The 18,768-nt window shown below is 38.9% G+C and overlaps 1 protein-coding gene and 1 long non-coding RNA gene across 3 annotated transcripts in view; both read left to right on the top strand.

The window, feature by feature from the left end:
* Positions 1 to 5,112, top strand: part of LOC115192941 (transmembrane protein 80) — a 6,011-nt gene extending 899 nt beyond the window's left edge. Inside the window, exons 4-6 of one of the 2 annotated variants that reach the window (XM_029751901.1) lie at positions 78 to 170; positions 3,288 to 3,489; positions 4,855 to 5,112. In XM_029751901.1, the coding sequence (XP_029607761.1) occupies positions 78 to 170; positions 3,288 to 3,489; positions 4,855 to 4,867 (308 nt within the window). In that variant the 3' untranslated portion in view covers positions 4,868 to 5,112. Of the gene's footprint in view, positions 1 to 77; positions 171 to 3,165; positions 3,490 to 4,854 lie in introns of those variants that run through there. The other variant, XM_029751902.1, reaches the window with a different exon arrangement.
* A 9,506-nt stretch (positions 5,113 to 14,618) lies between these two features.
* The window catches only part of LOC115192940 (uncharacterized), a 30,493-nt gene continuing 26,343 nt past the window's right edge, over positions 14,619 to 18,768 (top strand). Inside the window, exon 1 of the long non-coding RNA XR_003878023.1 lies at positions 14,619 to 15,004. This is a non-coding gene — a long non-coding RNA (uncharacterized LOC115192940). The remainder of the gene's footprint in view (positions 15,005 to 18,768) is intronic.

Raw genomic sequence — 18,768 nt, 5'->3', positions numbered from 1 at the left:
GGTCTTGGCCTCAAGGTGGTCTGGAGCCGGATAGTTCTGGTCTTGACTTCGTCTCTGGTTTGCTGCCTGTCCTCTAGGTCGTGTGATGAGCTACCCTGATGACCTCCTAACCCAGGACGTAGGTCTGCTCTTCTTCATGGCTTGTCTGGAGCTGCTCCGACTCTACTGTGGTGAGTTGTAGTGGGGGTCTGACTCTACTGAGGTGAGTTGTAGTGGGGGTCTGACTCTACTGAGGTGAGTTGTAGTGGGGGTCTGACTCTACTGAGGTGAGTTGTAGTGGGGGTCTGACTCTACTGTGGTGAGTTGTAGTGGGGGTCTGACTACTGAGGTGAGTTGTAGTGGGGGTCTGACTCTACTGAGGTGAGTTGTAGTGGGGGTCTGACTCTACTGAGGTGAGTTGTAGTGGGGGTCTGACTCTACTGTGGTGAGTTGTAGTGGGGGTCTGACTACTGAGGTGAGTTGTAGTGGGGGTCTGACTCTACTGAGGTGAGTTGTAGTGGGGGTCTGACTCTACTGAGGTGAGTTGTAGTGGGGGTCTGACTACTGAGGTGAGTTGTAGTGGGGGTCTGACTACTGAGGTGAGTTGTAGTGGGGGTCTGACTCTACTGTGGTGAGTTGTAGTGGGGGTCTGACTCTACTGTGGTGAGTTGTAGTGGGGGTCTGACTACTGAGGTGAGTTGTAGTGGGGGTCTGACTCTACTGAGGTGAGTTGTAGTAGGGATCTGACTCTACTGAGGTGAGTTGTAGTGGGGGTCTGACTCTACTGAGGTGAGTTGTAGTGGGGGTCTGACTACTGAGGTGAGTTGTAGTGGGGGTCTGACTCTACTGTGGTGAGTTGTAGTGGGGGTCTGACTACTGAGGTGAGTTGTAGTGGGGGTCTGACTACTGAGGTGAGTTGTAGTGGGGGTCTGACTCTACTGAGGTGAGTTGTAGTGGGGGTCTGACTCTACTGAGGTGAGTTGTAGTGGGGGTCTGACTCTACTGAGGTGAGTTGTAGTGGGGGTCTGACTCTACTGAGGTGAGTTGTAGTGGGGGTCTGACTCTACTGAGGTGAGTTGTAGTGGGGGTCTGACTCTACTGAGGTGAGTTGTAGTGGGGGTCTGACTACTGAGGTGAGTTGTAGTGGGGGTCTGACTCTACTGTGGTGAGTTGTAGTGGGGGTCTGTCTCTGAGGTGAGTTGTAGTGGGGGTCTGTCTCTGAGGTGAGTTGTAGTGGGGGTCTGTCTCTGAGGTGAGTTGTAGTGGGGGTCTGACTCTACTGAGGTGAGTTGTAGTGGGGATCCGACTCTACTGAGGTGAGTTGTAGTGGGGGTCTGACTCTACTGAGGTGAGTTGTAGTGGGGGTCTGACTACTGAGGTGAGTTGTAGTGGGGGTCTGACTCTACTGAGGTGAGTTGTAGTGGGGATCCGACTCTACTGAGGTGAGTTGTAGTGGGGGTCTGAAATTTGAGCAAGGCATTCAGCCTCTTAATTAAAGGGTGATTCCATGCCAGCGGGAGCAGAAAATATTTTTGCTCTCTCCGATTTTTCTGGAAATTCTCACATAATAACTTCATTGCAAGGAAGGATGTTTGAAATGCTTTTTTCATTAGAAATGTGCAATTTTAGGCAATTTTTAAACCTGTGCATGCCTCCTGTCAGACCCTATGATCTGTGAACCGTAGATGAATACAGACGACATCTAGTCATTATACAGTCAGACTCTATGATCCGTACATGAATACAGACAACATCTAGTCATTATACTGTCAGACTCTATGATCCGTACATGAATACAGACGACATCTAGTCATTATACAGTCAGACTCTATGATCCGTACATGAATACAGGGGACATCTAGTCATTATACAGTCACACTCTATGATCCGTACATGAATACAGACAACATCTAGTCATTATACTGTCAGACTCTATGATCCGTACATGAATACAGACGACATCTAGTCATTATACTGTCAGACTCTATGATCCGTACATGAATACAGGGGACATCTAGTCATTATACAGTCAGACTCTATGATCCGTACATGAATACAGGGGACATCTAGTCATTATACAGTCAGACTCTATGATCCGTACATGAATACAGACGACATCTAGTCATTATACTGTCAGACTCTATGATCTGTACATGAATACAGACGACATCTAGTCATTATACTGTCAGACTCTATGATCCGTACATGAATACAGACGACATCTAGTCATTATACTCCTTATAGTGTACTCTAACATGTGGAGTATGTCTAGATTCTGAAATACACATTTTCACTTTCACTTATTCAACATAAAAAATCTTAATGTCAATATCCTTTTTTTCATCTATATATTTTTTATACATATTGTTTGTATTATTATACTCTTCAAACATGTTCTCTGGTACATTTAGTGATATGACCTATCACAGCCCTCATAAACCTATCACAGCCCTCCTTTAGATTGGACCAGCAGAGGGAGTTCCCTTTGAATCCATTTTCCCATTCACTGTGTTGTTGAATCCATTTTCCCATTCACTGTGTTGTTGAATCCATTTTCCCATTCACTGTGTTGTTGAATCCATTTTCCCATTCACTGTGTTGTTGAATCCATTTTCCCATTCACTGTGTTGTTGAATCCATTTTCCCATTCATTGTGTTGTTGAATCCATTTTCCCATTCACTGTGTTGGTGCTGCTCATAAAATGGATCATACCTTCAGAATTAGCATAGAGCCCACCTTGGAAATATGTGTTCAAATGAACAAAATTACTTCGATATTAATATTTTATTATATAAATTAATACATTATTGTGAATTTCTTTATTTTGTTATCTAGACGTACTCCACATGTTAGAGTACACTATAAGGAGTATAATGACTAGATGTCGTCTGTATTCATGTACGGATCATAGAGTCTGACAGTATAATGACTAGATGTCGTCTGTATTCATGTACGGATCATAGAGTCTGACAGTATAATGACTAGATGTCGTCTGTATTCATGTACGGATCATAGAGTCTGACAGTATAATGACTAGATGTCGTCTGTATTCATGTACGGATCACAGATCATAGAGTCTTACAGGAGGCATGTATAGGTCTATAAAGGGCCTAAAATGGACACTTTCATCGTGATTCTTGTAACAAATGTACAAATAATTTCAAACATCCTTCCTCTCAATGAAGATCCTATGCGAGAATTGCCAGAAAAATCTGAGATACCCAAAGTGATTTTCCTCTGCCGCTGTCGTGGGATCACCCAATACTGCTCCAGGGCATCGTTCTATGTCTCTCCCACCTCCTTCCAGGTGTGAGGGGTAACCTGCAGGAGACAGAGGGTTATATGTGGGCTAACCTGGCCATGACGGTGGCTACGGCCCTGCTGTCTGTCTACTTCCTGGTATGGCAGCTGTACGTGATGCATGCTGACGTCATCATCAACGCCATACTGCTCAGTGTTTACGGACTGGGAGGGGTCCTCGGTCTGGCCACACTGGCTAGATTCACCAGGTTAGTTATCTATTAGCCGTGTCCATCCTACTCACATAGCTATCTATTGATATGATTCATATTTATTCAATTCGTTTTGTTTTTGTGATTTAATAATTAAAGGGATACTTTGGGATTTTGGCATTGATGCCCGTTTAATCTGGGCTCCCGAGTGGCGCAGCGGTCTAAGGCACTGCATCTCAGTGCTAGAGGTGTCACTGCAGACCCTGGTTCGATTCCAGGCTGTATCACAACCGGCCGTGATTAGGAGTCCCATAGGGCGGTGCACAATTCTTATTTACAATGACTGCCTACACAGTGTAGGTGTAGGCAGTCATTGTAAATAAGAATTTGTTCTTAACTGACTTTCCTAGTTAAATAAAGGGAAAATAAAAAGTCTCTGGGTATCTACTAGCAGCAGATACCCAATCACTCTAAGTCTATGGGTATCTGCTGTTAGCATGCTAGCAGATACTTATACACTTCCAGTCATTGCGCTAACGCTAGTTAGCGTTGGCTTGCGAAACTACCTCTAACTTCCTTCATACTGGACACAGAGACATAAAAATGGTACCCACGAGTTCATCATCCCTTTAATGATTTTGTTGACATTTTATCTAGGCCTATTTTTAAGTAGGCTAATAGGCCTCTCCCACCAGTCACCAGTGTTTTGAATGGCATTGTGTTGTGTTGTGAATGGCCTGCCTGCACTGAGCGGCGCTCCCTTTTGTCTGCTCTATTGTCCATGATTGAAATAAGCTCCTGTGGTTCTTCAGAGCCTTTGTGAATTATTGATCCAGGTTTTATTCATCCAAGCGTCACTGTATACCGCCTTCTAAGGCTATGACGTCAGAGCCAGACCTCACGTTTTCCTCCAAAAGACAGAATAGATTGTGGGTAAAATACCTGAGTGACCACTTCAACTGAAGAGATTGGTAATGGGTTAAGTCTGAACGTTCCACACTGAACAAGGCTTTAAAGGGTTTCACTTTCCAATGACTGTGATATGTTTTTTTTTTTTAACCCTACTTTAGTTGAATACAGTTATTGTAAGTTCCTCTGGATAATTCTGCTAGTATGTAGCCTAATGTGTATTCAACTATGTGCTAGTATGTAGCCTAGTATGTAGCCTAATGGCTGTTATAATCTCCACCCGGCACAGCCAGAAGAGGACTGGCCACCCCTCATAGCCTGGTTCCTCTCTAGGTTTCTTCCTAGGTTTTGGCCTTTCTAGGGAGTTTTTTCCTAGCCACCGTGCTTCTACACCTGCATTGCTTGCTGTTTTGGGGGTTTTAGGCTGGGTTTCTGTACAGCACTTTGAGATATCAGCTGATGTAAGGGCTATATAAATACATTTGATTTGATTTGTTCACTTCTGTCTTTCAGCGTCTACTCCTGACCCCATCAATTATAGCTGCACTGACAGCACCTCCAGAATCTCCTACACTCCTTCACTACCAAACCTTAATGGAAGGTAAAGCCTCTGCTGCATCGTTGGAGATGTCTGAGTATCAATGCAGGTGTTTGGGGTGTTCAGAATGCTAGTGGAATCCTGTCTCGGAGCTCTACGGACAATTCCTTTGACCTCATGGCTTGGTTTTTGCACTGTCAACTGTGGGACCTTATATAGACAGGCGTGTGCCTTTTTCAAATCATGTCCAATCAATTGAATTTAGCACAGGTGGACTCCAATCAAGTTGTAGAAACATCTCAAGGATAATCAATGGAAACAGGATGCACCTGAGGTCAATGTCTCATAGCAAAGGGTCTGAATACTTATGTAAATAAGGTATTTCTGTTTTACATTTTTTATAAATTTGCAAACATTTCAACGACAAAAAAAGTGTTTTTGCTTTGTCAATTATTGGGTATTGTGTGTAGATTGATGTGGAAAAAGTCGAGGGGTCTGAATACTTTCCGAATGCGCTGTACATCACATCTATAGGCTACATTCAAATGGACATGCAAATAACAACCTATAGAAGATGGACCTCCAGTGTTCTTCTAAGCGGTACGTTTGCAATCATTCAGCCGATCCTAAATCACTCCCAACCCCCTGCCCTTGGCCCTAGCTCTTCAATGTTTATCGCCTGTTGCTGTGTAGTGGATATTCCCACATCTTGGTTACAGGGGGAGGAGGTAGGGAGTGAATTGAGACTGATATTCTGTTATAGCATAGGGGCCTTCTCAAATACCAATCTACTTTTATCATATCCCCTTTCTTTGGTAGGTTATGGCACTTTAAATCTTGTTGTTTATTGGCCTTTATCTCTGTCTTTCTCCTTCTCTGTCTGTCTGTCTGTCTGTCTGTCTGTCTGTCTGTCTGTCTGTCTGTCTGTCTGTCTGTCTTTCCGTCTCTCTGTCTCTCTCTCTCTGTGTGTCTCTGTGTCTGCCGGTGTCTCTCTGTCTCTCTCTGTCTCTCTCAGTGACATATGTAGTTAATGGATAGCCTCAGGCTGAAGGTGCCACCTCAGGTCTCTTGTCCCTCACGCCCCTACGGAAGGGCAGCTCCCGCTCAGCCCAGTCCAAGCTCTTCTCTGTCTTGGCACCCCAATAGTGGAACCAGCTTCCCCCTGAAGCTAGGACAGCAGAGTCCCCGCCCATCTTCTGAAAACATCTGAAACCCTACCTCTTCAAACAGTATCTTAAATAACCCCCCATTTTGTTGCTGGGAGCAACAAAATGGAGTCATGGTCAGATTTTCCGAAAGGAGGGCGGGGCAGGGCTTTGTATGCGTCGCGGAAGTTAGAGTAACAATGGTCCAGGATTTTTTTCCGCCCGGGTAACGCATTCGATATGCTGATAAAATTTAGGGAGTCCTGTTTTCAGATTAGCCTTGAAATAGAGGAAGTAACAGTGCAGGTAGATGATAATGGAAACTGTATTATAGCGGCACAAAATAGGTTAGAGGAAAAACAAAAAGAAACGGAGGTACTTATTCAAGAACGATCAAGTGTAATATATTACAAAAATAAAGCGAATTGGATGGAAAATTGGGAAAAATTTATAAACATTTTCTTGAATCTTCAACATAGAAATGATACCAAAAATAATTAACAGAAACTTGTTAGCACGTTTTAATTACTCCTATAAAAATTGTAGACTTTCAGGTTCTCAACAAGAACGTCTGATTTCATTACTACTAAAACAGGACCAAGGTGATAAGTATAAAGATCTAGTCCATTTAAAAAAAAACTGGAGGCCTCTTACACTTCAATGTTGTGATGAGAAAATCCCTGCGAAATGCATAGCACATAGAATAAACATTTTTTTTTTAACCAGATATTGTTAATCCTGATCATGGACGATATATTGGAGATAATATACAATTACTTGAAACAATTGAACATTATGAAACATCGAAGATACCAGGCCTGTTCAACATAGCATATTTTGAAAAGGTGTTTAATAAAGTATGACTATAATTTATATATAAATGCCTGGATTACTTTAATTTCTGTGAAACTCTTATACAATTGTATTTTATTTGACAATAGATTAAAGTAATGTACCGCAACCCTAGAACTAAAATAATAAATAATGGTTACTTGTCAGAAAGTATTGAGATTTAAGAGGAGTAAAACAAGGCTGTCCATTGTTTCCATATCTATTTATTATGGCCATTGAAATGCTAGCTATTAAAATATAGATCCAACAAGAACATCAAGGGGTTAGAAACCCAGGGGATACAAACTAAAGTGTCAATGTATGCCGATGACTCTAGTTTTTTCTTAAGTCTGCAATCTGGATCCCTGCACAGTCTCATTGAAGATCTTGATCACTTTTCTAGCCTCTGGATTGAAACCTAATTATGACAGGTGTACCATATTATGTATTGGATCGTTAAAAAATACAGTGTTTACACTACCTTGTAGTTTACCAATAAAATGGGTGGATGGTGAGGTAGACATACTTGGTATTCAGATCTCAAAAAATATAAATGAATTTACTACAAGCAATTTCAATAGAAAGTTAGCAAAAATAGATAAGATTCTGCAACCATGGAGAGGTAAATACTTGTCTATTTATGGAAAAATCACATTGATTAACTCTTTGGTCCTATCACAGTTTACTTACTTACTAATGGCACTGCCTACTCCAGATGACTCATTTTTTAAATCATCATACAAATTCATTTTTATTTGGAATGTTAAGCCAGACAAAAGTAAACGTGCCTATTGATATAATGAATATGAGTTTGGGAGGCTATAATTATTTTAAAAAATTCAAGCTTTAAACCTTCACTCATATATAAGTTATACTTAAACACAACTTCTCATTTCCGAATAATTGAAAAATACATTTTGTTTGAAGTCCTTTGTTCAAAAATTGCTTTTTTGCCTTTATACAGATTACAACTTCTCATTTACGAATAATTGAAAAATAAATGTTGTTTAAAGTATCACCCTTTCTTAAACAAGCAATAAAAGCTGGTTACAATTTCAGTTTTATCCTACAGAAAAGAGAACAAATATTACAACAAATGTTATGGTTAAACTGAAATATACTGATTAATAAAAAAACATTCTTTATGGAAAAAGTGTTTAAAAATGGTATTATATTTATTAATAATATTATGAATATAAACGGAGGAGTTATGTCACATAGGCAGCTATCGAAAATATATGGGAATGTCTGCTTAATCCAAACTTACAGACAACTGATTGCAGCATTACCACAAAAATGGAGGAGGCAAGTGGAAAAGGGAAAAGGTAGGGGACTTGTTTGTCTGCCATATATTAAAGATACAAATTGGCTGAATGGAATTGGAATAAACAGAAAAATATGCCAGTTTCATTTGCGGATAAAATGTTGACAGCTACGTCATACAGGTGACAAAATAAATGGGAAGAGATTTTTTTGATTTTCAATTCCATGGCACATGGTTTATGAACTGGTACAAAAAAACAACACTTGATTCAACACTTAAAGTTTTTACATTTAAATGATTATATACAATTCTTTCCCCCAACAGAATGCTATATATATACAACAATCTCAGCTCTGTAGATGTTGCGAAGAGACAGAATCATTAGATCATTCATTCTGATATTGGCCCCATGTAGCTTGTTTCTGGTCACATGTTCAGGAAGGTGTTAAAAAACAAATCACAATATTCACTTAAACTAACCTTACAAATAGCAGTGTTGGGCAATTTGGAAAGCCGTAGTCAGTCAATAAATAATATAATATAATAATACTCATCTTTAGCTCGCAATCTGTGGATACTGTATGATTAGAAAGGTTTAAAAAATGGTGTAAAACATCACAGCACAATTGAAAAATATACGGCGCATGGAAACCAAATGAAGGTGGTCTATGGTGATAGGTGAGTGGCTGAGGGGATTAAAGAGTTTATGTTTGGTAATGTATTACTGTGATGTGACTGCTTTATATAAAAGTACCATGTATGTAAAATATGTATTTAAAATGTAAATGTCAAATATATGTACAGTACCAGTCAAAAGTTTGCATACACCTAATCATTCAAGGGGTTTTTCTTTATTTTTTACTATTTTCTACATTGCAGAATAATAGTGAAGACATCAAAACTATGAGGGAAGCCCACTTATTTTTTTTTATTTTTTTTCTCCTGTTGATACTGAATGTGTTATTTATTATTAAACTCTGTATTTCTTAACAGTTTTTCTTTTCCACGGGTACAGGTTTTATTCACTTACAATTTGACATGAATAATGTACCTGTAACCAAAACTTATAAAACAAATAAAGGATTTAACCGACTGGCACCCGGACTCGTACAGGACAACCTCTCACCTATAAAAGATTCAATTAAATCCAATTCAATAAAACTGTATTCATCTCCGAGGGGTCATTTTTACTGGGCCTACTAAGTAAATAACAACACGACAACAGCAAGAAGATACCACAACATATACCGTGTCATAATCACCACAGAACAACTTCAGACTAGTCCAGATAACAGTGCAGTTACAATTCACAAATGTTGCATGATCGTTACTTAAGATATTATTTAGAGTTTACAGTTTTTAATTCAATCATGCTTCTTTGTATTGCCTCCTTATGGAAATAAGGCTCAACTGGTTTCCATTTAGAGACTGAAACCGTGACGTGAAATGGAACAACTGAGTTTGGATTCAGGCTACTAATTTTTGCTCTGTTGTGACAGAAACCTATACGTCTTCAACAAGGTAATTTGTAAAATGACACAGAGATAGGGCCTACCTGAACAACGAGCCAGCATTCATTGTTACCCGTCTGTGTCATTGAAACCAGGGCAATGTTCCACACTGTTGCTCCTCTTTCTTTCTGCCAGCTACTTAAAGCTGTTCAGCCTCTCTCGCCTCTCATACACAATCACATACTTGGAGACGGAATATTGACTTTACATTGCAGCCAGTAGATGTTAAAAGGCATATTAATTAGGAAGAAAATAAAACTACAAATGCATGGATACTGGAGTGTTTTTGTCTACATTTATTTTTTAAATGTGTCCTATTTAATGCAACTTGCAAGGCCCTCATGCACTGTGTTGACATTATGGATTTCCCCCACTCACATTTCTTAATAAAAATGTTGCCCAGAAAGAATGTTGATGTTATGATTTGACTATATACAGAGCATAATTTCCAAAACAAACAGCACAACCTTCATAGCTTGGTTTTAGCAGATTGTCTATTATATTGACAAGATATTTGAGTGACCGCTCTAACAATGGAAATACATGTCCTCAAAGATGGAAGGCAGGCAGGATGAGGCGAGATCAGGTGTGACCATTCTATCCAATGAGAGGGCTGATATGTATGTCAACAAGGCACACCTGTTAATTGAAACAATCAATCAAATGTATTTATAAAGCCCTTCTTACATCAGCTGATGTCACAAAGTGCTGTACATAAACCCAACCTAAAACCCCAAACAGCAAGCAATGCAGGTGTAGAAGCACGGTGGCTAGGAAAAACTCCATAGAAAGGCCGGAACCTAGGAAGAAACCTAGAGAGGAACCAGGCTATGAGGGGTGGCCAGTCCTCTTCTGGCTGTGCCGGGTGGAGATTATAACAGAACATGGCCAAGATGTTCATAGATGACCAGCAGGGTCAAATAATAATAATCACAGTGGTTGTAGAGGGTGCAACAGGTCAGCACCTCAGGAGTAAATGTCAGTTGTCTTTTCATAGCTGATCACTCAGAGTATCTCTACCGCTCCTGCTGTCTCTAGAGAGTTGAAAACAACAGGTCAGGGACAGGTAGCACGTCCGGTGAACAGGTCAGGGTTCCATAGCCGCAGGCAGAACAGTTGAAACTGGAGCAGCAGCACGAGCAGGTGGACTGGGGACAGCAAGGAGTCATCAGGCCAGGTAGTCCTGAGGCATGGTCCTAGGGCTTAGGTCCTCCGAGAGAAAGAGAGAGAATTAGAGAGAACATACTAAAATTCACACAGGACACCGGATAAGACAGGAGAAATACTCCAGATATAACAGACTGACCCTAGCCCCCCGACACATAAACTATTGCAGTATAAATACTGGCTGAGGCTGAGACAGGAGGGATCAGGAGTCACTGTGGCCCCGTCTGACGATACAGGACAGGGCCAAACAGGCACGATATAACCCCACCCACTTTCCAAAGCACAGGCCCCACACCACTAGAGGGATATCTTCAACCACCAACTTACCATCCTGAGACAAGGCCGAGTATAGCCCACAAAGATCTCCCCACGGCACGAACCCGAGGGGGGCGCCAACCCAGACAGGAAGATCACGTCAGTGACTGAAATGCATTCCAGGTGACTACCTCAGGAAGCTGGTTGACAAAATGCCAAGAGTGTGCAAAGCTGTCATCAAGGCAAAGGGTGGCTACTTTGAAAAATCTCAAATATAAAACATATTTTGATTTGTTTAACACTTTTTTGGTTACAACATGATTCCATATGTGTTATTTCATAGCTTTGATGTCTTCACTATTATTCTACAATGCAGAAAATAGTACATATGTTTTTTCTTCACCAAATTGGTAGGCCTTTCTTTACTAGTCCTGTATATAGCCGTCTGTAGCAAGGGCAAATGTTTACTTTGCTCCCCAAACATCTTCGTGGCTATGTGTGAGTCCAATTCTATCAATCAGTGCATTCGTTAGAACCTAACCACTGCGAAACTTCTATTTGATCACATAATCCTCACGTAGCAAAATTAGAAATTATATTTTTTGTTGACTAAATTCGACAATCTCATTTACCTCCATACAACAACAACAAAATAATCCTCACTTCGTGGGTTTATTTTCCTGGCTATAGGCAAATTTAAGACGGGAAACATTCTTTTCACGGCCAAAAAAATAAGACTATTTTTGCATGTATGCACTCTCATTGGCTAGAATGGTCCCACCTGACCTCCCGCCTGCTTTCCATCATTGAGGACATGTATTTTAATTATTCCAGTGGTCCCTCGACTCCCTTGTCAATATAATAGATCATCAGTATCTGGTCAATATAATAGACCATCACTATCTGGTCAATATAATAGACCATCACTATCTGGTCAATATAATAAACCATCACTATCTGGTCAATATAATAAACCATCACTATCTGGTCAATATAATAGATCATCACTATCTGGTCAATATAATAGACCATCACTATCTGGTCAATATAATAGATCATCAGTATCTGGTCAATATAATAGACCATCACTATCTGGTCAATATAATAGATCATCATTATCTGGTCAATATAATAGATCATCAGTATCTGGTCAATATAATAGACCATCACTATCTGGTCAATATAATAGATCATCAGTATCTGGTCAATATAATAGACCATCACTATCTGGTCAATATAATAGATCATCAGTATCTGGTCAATATAATAGACCATCATTATCTGGTCAATATAATAGACCATCAGTATCTGGTCAATATAATAGATCATCAGTATCTGGTCAATATAATAGACCATCAGTATCTGGTCAATATAATAGATCATCAGTATCTGGTCAATATAATAGATCATCAGTATCTGGTCAATATAATAGATCATCACTATCTGGTCAATATAGTAGACCATCACTATCTGGTCAATATAATAGACCAATCATTATCTGGTCAATATAACAGACCAACAACATTCTGGTCAATATAATAGATCATCAGTATCTGGTCAATATAATAGATCATCAGTATCTGGTCAATATAATAGATCATCAGTATCTGGTCAATATAATAGATCATCAGTATCTGGTCAATATAATAGATCATCAGTATCTGGTCAATATAATAGACCATCAGTATCTGGTCAATATAATAGATCATCAGTATCTGGTCAATATAATAGATCATCAGTATCTGGTCAATATAATAGATCATCAGTATCTAGTCAATATAATAGACCATCAGTATCTGGTCAATATAATAGATCATCAGTATCTAGTCAATATAATAGACCATCAGTATCTGGTCAATATAATAGATCATCAGTATCTGGTCAATATAATATATCATCAGTATCTGGTCAATATAATAAACCATCACTATCTGGTCAATATAATAGATCATCAGTATCTGGTCAATATAATAGACCATCATTATCTGGTCAATATAATAAACCATCACTATTTGGTCAATATAATAGATCATCAGTATCTGGTCAATATAATAGACCATCAGTATCTGGTCAATATAATAGACCATCAGTATCTGGTCAATATAATAGATCATCAGTATCTGGTCAATATAATAGATCATCAGTATCTGGTCAATATAATAGACCATCAGTATCTGGTCAATATAATAGATCATCAGTATCTGGTCAATATAATAGATCATCAGTATCTGGTCAATATAATAGATCATCAGTATCTAGTCAATATAATAGACCATCAGTATCTGGTCAATATAATAGATCATCAGTATCTAGTCAATATAATAGACCATCAGTATCTGGTCAATATAATAGATCATCAGTATCTGGTCAATATAATATATCATCAGTATCTGGTCAATATAATAAACCATCACTATCTGGTCAATATAATAGATCATCAGTATCTGGTCAATATAATAGACCATCATTATCTGGTCAATATAATAAACCATCACTATTTGGTCAATATAATAGATCATCAGTATCTGGTCAATATAATAGACCATCAGTATCTGGTCAATATAATAGACCATCAGTATCTGGTCAATATAATAGATCATCAGTATCTGGTCAATATAATAGATCATCAGTATCTGGTCAATATAATAGACCATCAGTATCTGGTCAATATAATAGATCATCAGTATCTGGTCAATATAATAGATCATCAGTATCTGGTCAATATAATAGATCATCAGTATCTAGTCAATATAATAGACCATCAGTATCTGGTCAATATAATAGATCATCAGTATCTAGTCAATATAATAGACCATCAGTATCTGGTCAATATAATAGATCATCAGTATCTGGTCAATATAATATATCATCAGTATCTGGTCAATATAATAAACCATCACTATCTGGTCAATATAATAGATCATCAGTATCTGGTCAATATAATAGACCATCATTATCTGGTCAATATAATAAACCATCACTATTTGGTCAATATAATAGATCATCAGTATCTGGTCAATATAATAGACCATCATTATCTGGTCAATATAATAAACCATCACTATTTGGTCAATATAATAGATCATCAGTATCTGGTCAATATAATAGATCATCAGTATCTAGTCAATATAATAGACCATCAGTATCTGGTCAATATAATAGATCATCAGTATCTAGTCAATATAATAGACCATCAGTATCTGGTCAATATAATAGATCATCAGTATCTGGTCAATATAATATATCATCAGTATCTGGTCAATATAATAAACCATCACTATCTGGTCAATATAATAGATCATCAGTATCTGGTCAATATAATAGACCATCATTATCTGGTCAATATAATAAACCATCACTATTTGGTCAATATAATAGATCATCAGTATCTGGTCAATATAATAGACCATCAGTATCTGGTCAATATAATATATCATCACTATCTGGTCAATATAATAGACCATCAGTATCTGGTCAATATAATAGATCATCAGTATCTGGTCAATATAATAGACCATCAGTATCTGGAATACTATACCCCGCCACCACGACGGCTGTGCTCCTCCCCTTCCCGCACACTCACCTGTCACTCACCTGTTCTCTCTCTCTAGCTCCTTCCCGAACTGTCGTCGGTCTGGGCTGCCCGATATCAACAGCTACCACAGGAGCAAACATACATATAGATATATATTTACGTACCACTTTATTTGAATACCAACACAGTAAATACCGCAACGTCAGATCGCTCTGGTATCAACATAGGAGGCTACGTGTCGCCTTGACCATTTGCGCTACTAACTAGTCGTCCAGACTGACTGCTGTTCAGAACATTTGAAGAAATACTTTGTTGATTGTTGCAGTGAAATAAAGTGTTTTGGACTGAATCTGTCAACAGTGTGCCATCCGTAGAAGAGAGAAAGAGCGGTGACAGAGCTTGTTCAGCGTTGCGCAGGTAAGGACTATAGTTGGACTATTTTATAACATTTCTATACCTACCCCCTTTTTTTCCACAATTGTATGTCTGTTGCATGTTTCTGGAATGCATTTGACCCTAGCCGTAAGGCGTCCTATGTAGGGCTACTTTGACCCTAGAGTTTAAGGATTAATTAAGGTATTTATTCATAATGCCCCCCCCCCCCCCCCTCCCCCCAACACACACAATTTATATGCATGTTATTAGCCTCTGTTTTTGGGCTGTTTCAGGCTAGTGATTTAACCTGAAAATAAAATATATAAAAATTGTATGGTTGTCGAAAATGAACACTTCTGTGCTAGTTCATTGAATGGTTGATTGTTGATGTAGGAGCTATTATGAGTTAATTTACATTTTATTTATTATATAATTTCAATATAACACCACATTATTACCTGAGTCCAGTGACAGATAGAGACTTGTGTTTATGACATTATTACCCGAGTCCATATTATTGGTATTGACTTGACAGGTCTAAAGCTATCTCTTCGTGTGTGTGTGTGTGTGTGTGTGTGTGTGTGTGTGTGTGTGTGTGTGTGTGTGTGTGTGTGTGTGTAAAGTTTACCGTATGCTTCCAGGTCGAAACAGTTAGCGTATATATTATGACAACATTTTGTGACATTTTTGTTCGTTTTTTGTCTTCGGCAGGTGTCATCGGTTATTCTTGCACACATTTTTATTTTTTTGGAGACAAGTCGAAGTTTGGTAGCCGAAGTCTATGCCCTTTTGTCAGTGATACTCCTAGTAGGAGCGTTTTTATTTTGTAGTTCAACGAGAGATTACTTGTTTTCATGCACTAAACATTTTAGCTAGATGTAAAATTGCGAGACTTAATAAGACCTCCTTGGCAAAACGTCTAAATTTAATTACAGATTTATTGATTTATCTTAGATTGAGACTATTTGGAAAAAGTGTTTCTGGCTATGTTGTTGCTAACGGTGGCTCAAGATGGCCAAACAACAGTAATATTGCCTGTTTTTCAAGTGAAGGTCAAACAACAATATTTTTTACTGTTTTTCAAGTGAAGGTCTTTAGGAACTATGCTAGGAGCAAACCGAACAGGTGTATGCTGTGATCATCATGTGGCAGGTAGCCTGGTGGCAGGTAGCCTGGTGGTTAGAGCTTTGGACTAGTAACTGAAAGGTTGCAAGATCGAATCCCGGAGCTGACGAGGTAAAAATCTGTCGCTCTGCCCAATAAACAACACAGTTAACCCGCTGTTCCTAGACCGTCATTGTAAATAAGAATTTGTTCTTAACTGACTTTCCTAGTTAAATAAAGTTAACATTTATTTTTATTTTTAAATGTAGGTCTAGTAGTACAATTTAACTGCAGCCATCAATAAGCAGCCTGATAGGAACTATCTTGATTGAAGGATTGTTGTTTTATAAGGATTGCATAGGGCATTTTGTGAAGAACTAAATTGCTGACCAAACAAATTAAAACAATACAACAACAAAAAAACATTTTCACAAATTACCTAGTACATTTTTTGATTATTAAAAAAAAAAAAACATTTATTTACATAGTCTATTTTATTCGTTATCCATAAATAAATGAGAATGGGCAGAAACTTTTAAACTAGGAACAGTGGGTTAACTGCCTTGTTCAGGGGCCGAATGGCAGACCTTGTCAGCTCGGGGATTCAATCTTGCAACCTTTCGGTTACTAGTCCAACGTTCTAACCACTAGGCCCCTTGCCACTAGGCTGCCCCATACCTAGATAGCTGTGCCAATACTACTCTCAACGCCAAACAACTAGCTAGCTACTGATTGGAGAATAGCTTTTGTCTATATGTACACTACTTCATGTGTGTAATGAATTCTGCTAAGTGTATTAGCTAGGTAGCGATCTCTTTTTTTTCTGTTGTTGTTGTGGTGTGGGAATGTGGCTGTGTGTTTACAGAAGAGAAATGGGTTAAAGACTAACACATCAGGTGGACGAATCAGTGTTCACTATAGACACAGCTGAAAACACGTAATAACAACTCTATCAAAATGTAACGACTTATAGAGGAGCAATTTATAGAAAACATCCCGGCATACTGTATAGTGGATAGACCACACTGTCTCAGTAGCGAACCAGCCATCTTGATCCAGCCATCTTGGATGTTAGTAATATGAGTTGGCCCAATATAATGATCCAGCCATCTTGGATGTTAGCAATATGAGTTGGCCCAATATAATGATCTAGCCATCTTGGATGTTAGTAATATGAGTTGGCCCAATATAATGATCCAGCCATCTTGGATGTTAGTAATATGAGTTGGCCCAATATAATGATCCAGCCATCTTGGATGTTAGCAATATGAGTTGGCCCAATATAATGATCTAGCCATCTTGGATGTTAGCAATATGAGTTGGCCCAATATAATGATCCAGCCATCTGGAATGTTAGTAATATGAGTTGGCCCAATATAATGATCCAGCCATCTGGAATGTTAGCAGTACGAGTTAGGTTGGTTTCTGTGTCATTTGAAGTTGATTCAGAACTGTCTCGTCGGATTATCTAATGACAGTACTGTATTGTTTCTGGTGCATACCACAACCATACACCCTCCGATGAGCCTTCTGAAACTCCACACCTCATCTATTGTTGTGGTGTTTGTTCACGTCATCTTATGTGTAGTGTCGTTGCCTTGACAACACCCTTAGCCTCGGTACCTGTTCAATGACGAGGCTTGGAACCGGAAATTAATGTTAAAAATATGAAGTTTAGAGACGTCTCTTGTCACAGGGACACGGAGACAATACTCTTATAGTAGCTACCTAATAAGAAGCAGAAAAACAAAACTGAATGTTAAAATTTGAATATAATAAGGTTTTTATTATGAAAGAATAACTGGGATAAAAAAGTATAGAAATGTCTCTGGTCAAAACACATAAAATACACACAAAAATGCACATAAAACAGTATAGCCACAAACAATACTTGTATTATTTCACAACCAAAACAAGGTTTATTAAAAACAAAACAGTGTTTTAAGTGAGAAGAAAGCATTGGTCTGAAGCCGAAAAATAAAGGAAATTCACATGAGCACCACAATGCCTACTTCACCCATGCTCCACCAAGGTTTTCCAGCACACAGCTTTGACCTACTACAGTAGCTATGTTGGTCTATTGTTCTTCAAACAATGTGTAGGCAGGTTGCTTAGGATTCAAACCTTCTCAAACAGCCTGATTCATACTGTTGGAGGAGGTACTTCCACAATAATGTGATTTGTACTGCAACTTTCAAGGTAATGTAGTGGATTCTTCATTTTGTCTGTGTATCCATAGCAACGGCTCCACATAGGCTGCTCTGCTCAATGAAGACTCTAAACTCCGACAAAACTCAAGGAACATTATTATTATTTTCTGTGAAATAATCTTTATTGTCTTATATTAGGATGAGTTTGAAGGACTTCTGACACCATGTTATGATCTTTGTCAGATATGACTTTACTGCAGCAGCAGAGCACAAGCAAATTTAGTGAAGCTCTGCCCTTACCCTAGTTATTGATGATGAAATGGCCCTAACCCGGCCCTAACCTGATGTATAATGTCGGGGCCCGTCGGGCTCGGATCGGCTAGCAGAACTCTACCAGATATCTTTGGGATTAAATGTCAAGAGATGAGTTGACGATGACAGGGAAGGGAACGTAGGATGGAACGTACTGAATTAGCATCAAGGTAAGAAGTAAATGGCCGGGCCGGGATTTTCTTGTCCCGTCGCGCTCTAGCGACTCCTTGTGGCGGGCCG

Source organism: Salmo trutta, chromosome 4 (genome assembly GCF_901001165.1).
Source record: "Salmo trutta chromosome 4, fSalTru1.1, whole genome shotgun sequence".
In the NCBI taxonomy this organism is placed as follows: domain Eukaryota; kingdom Metazoa; phylum Chordata; class Actinopteri; order Salmoniformes; family Salmonidae; genus Salmo; species Salmo trutta.
The sequence above is the reverse complement of the archived record's forward strand: the minus strand, read 5'-3'. Positions and strand labels throughout refer to the sequence as shown.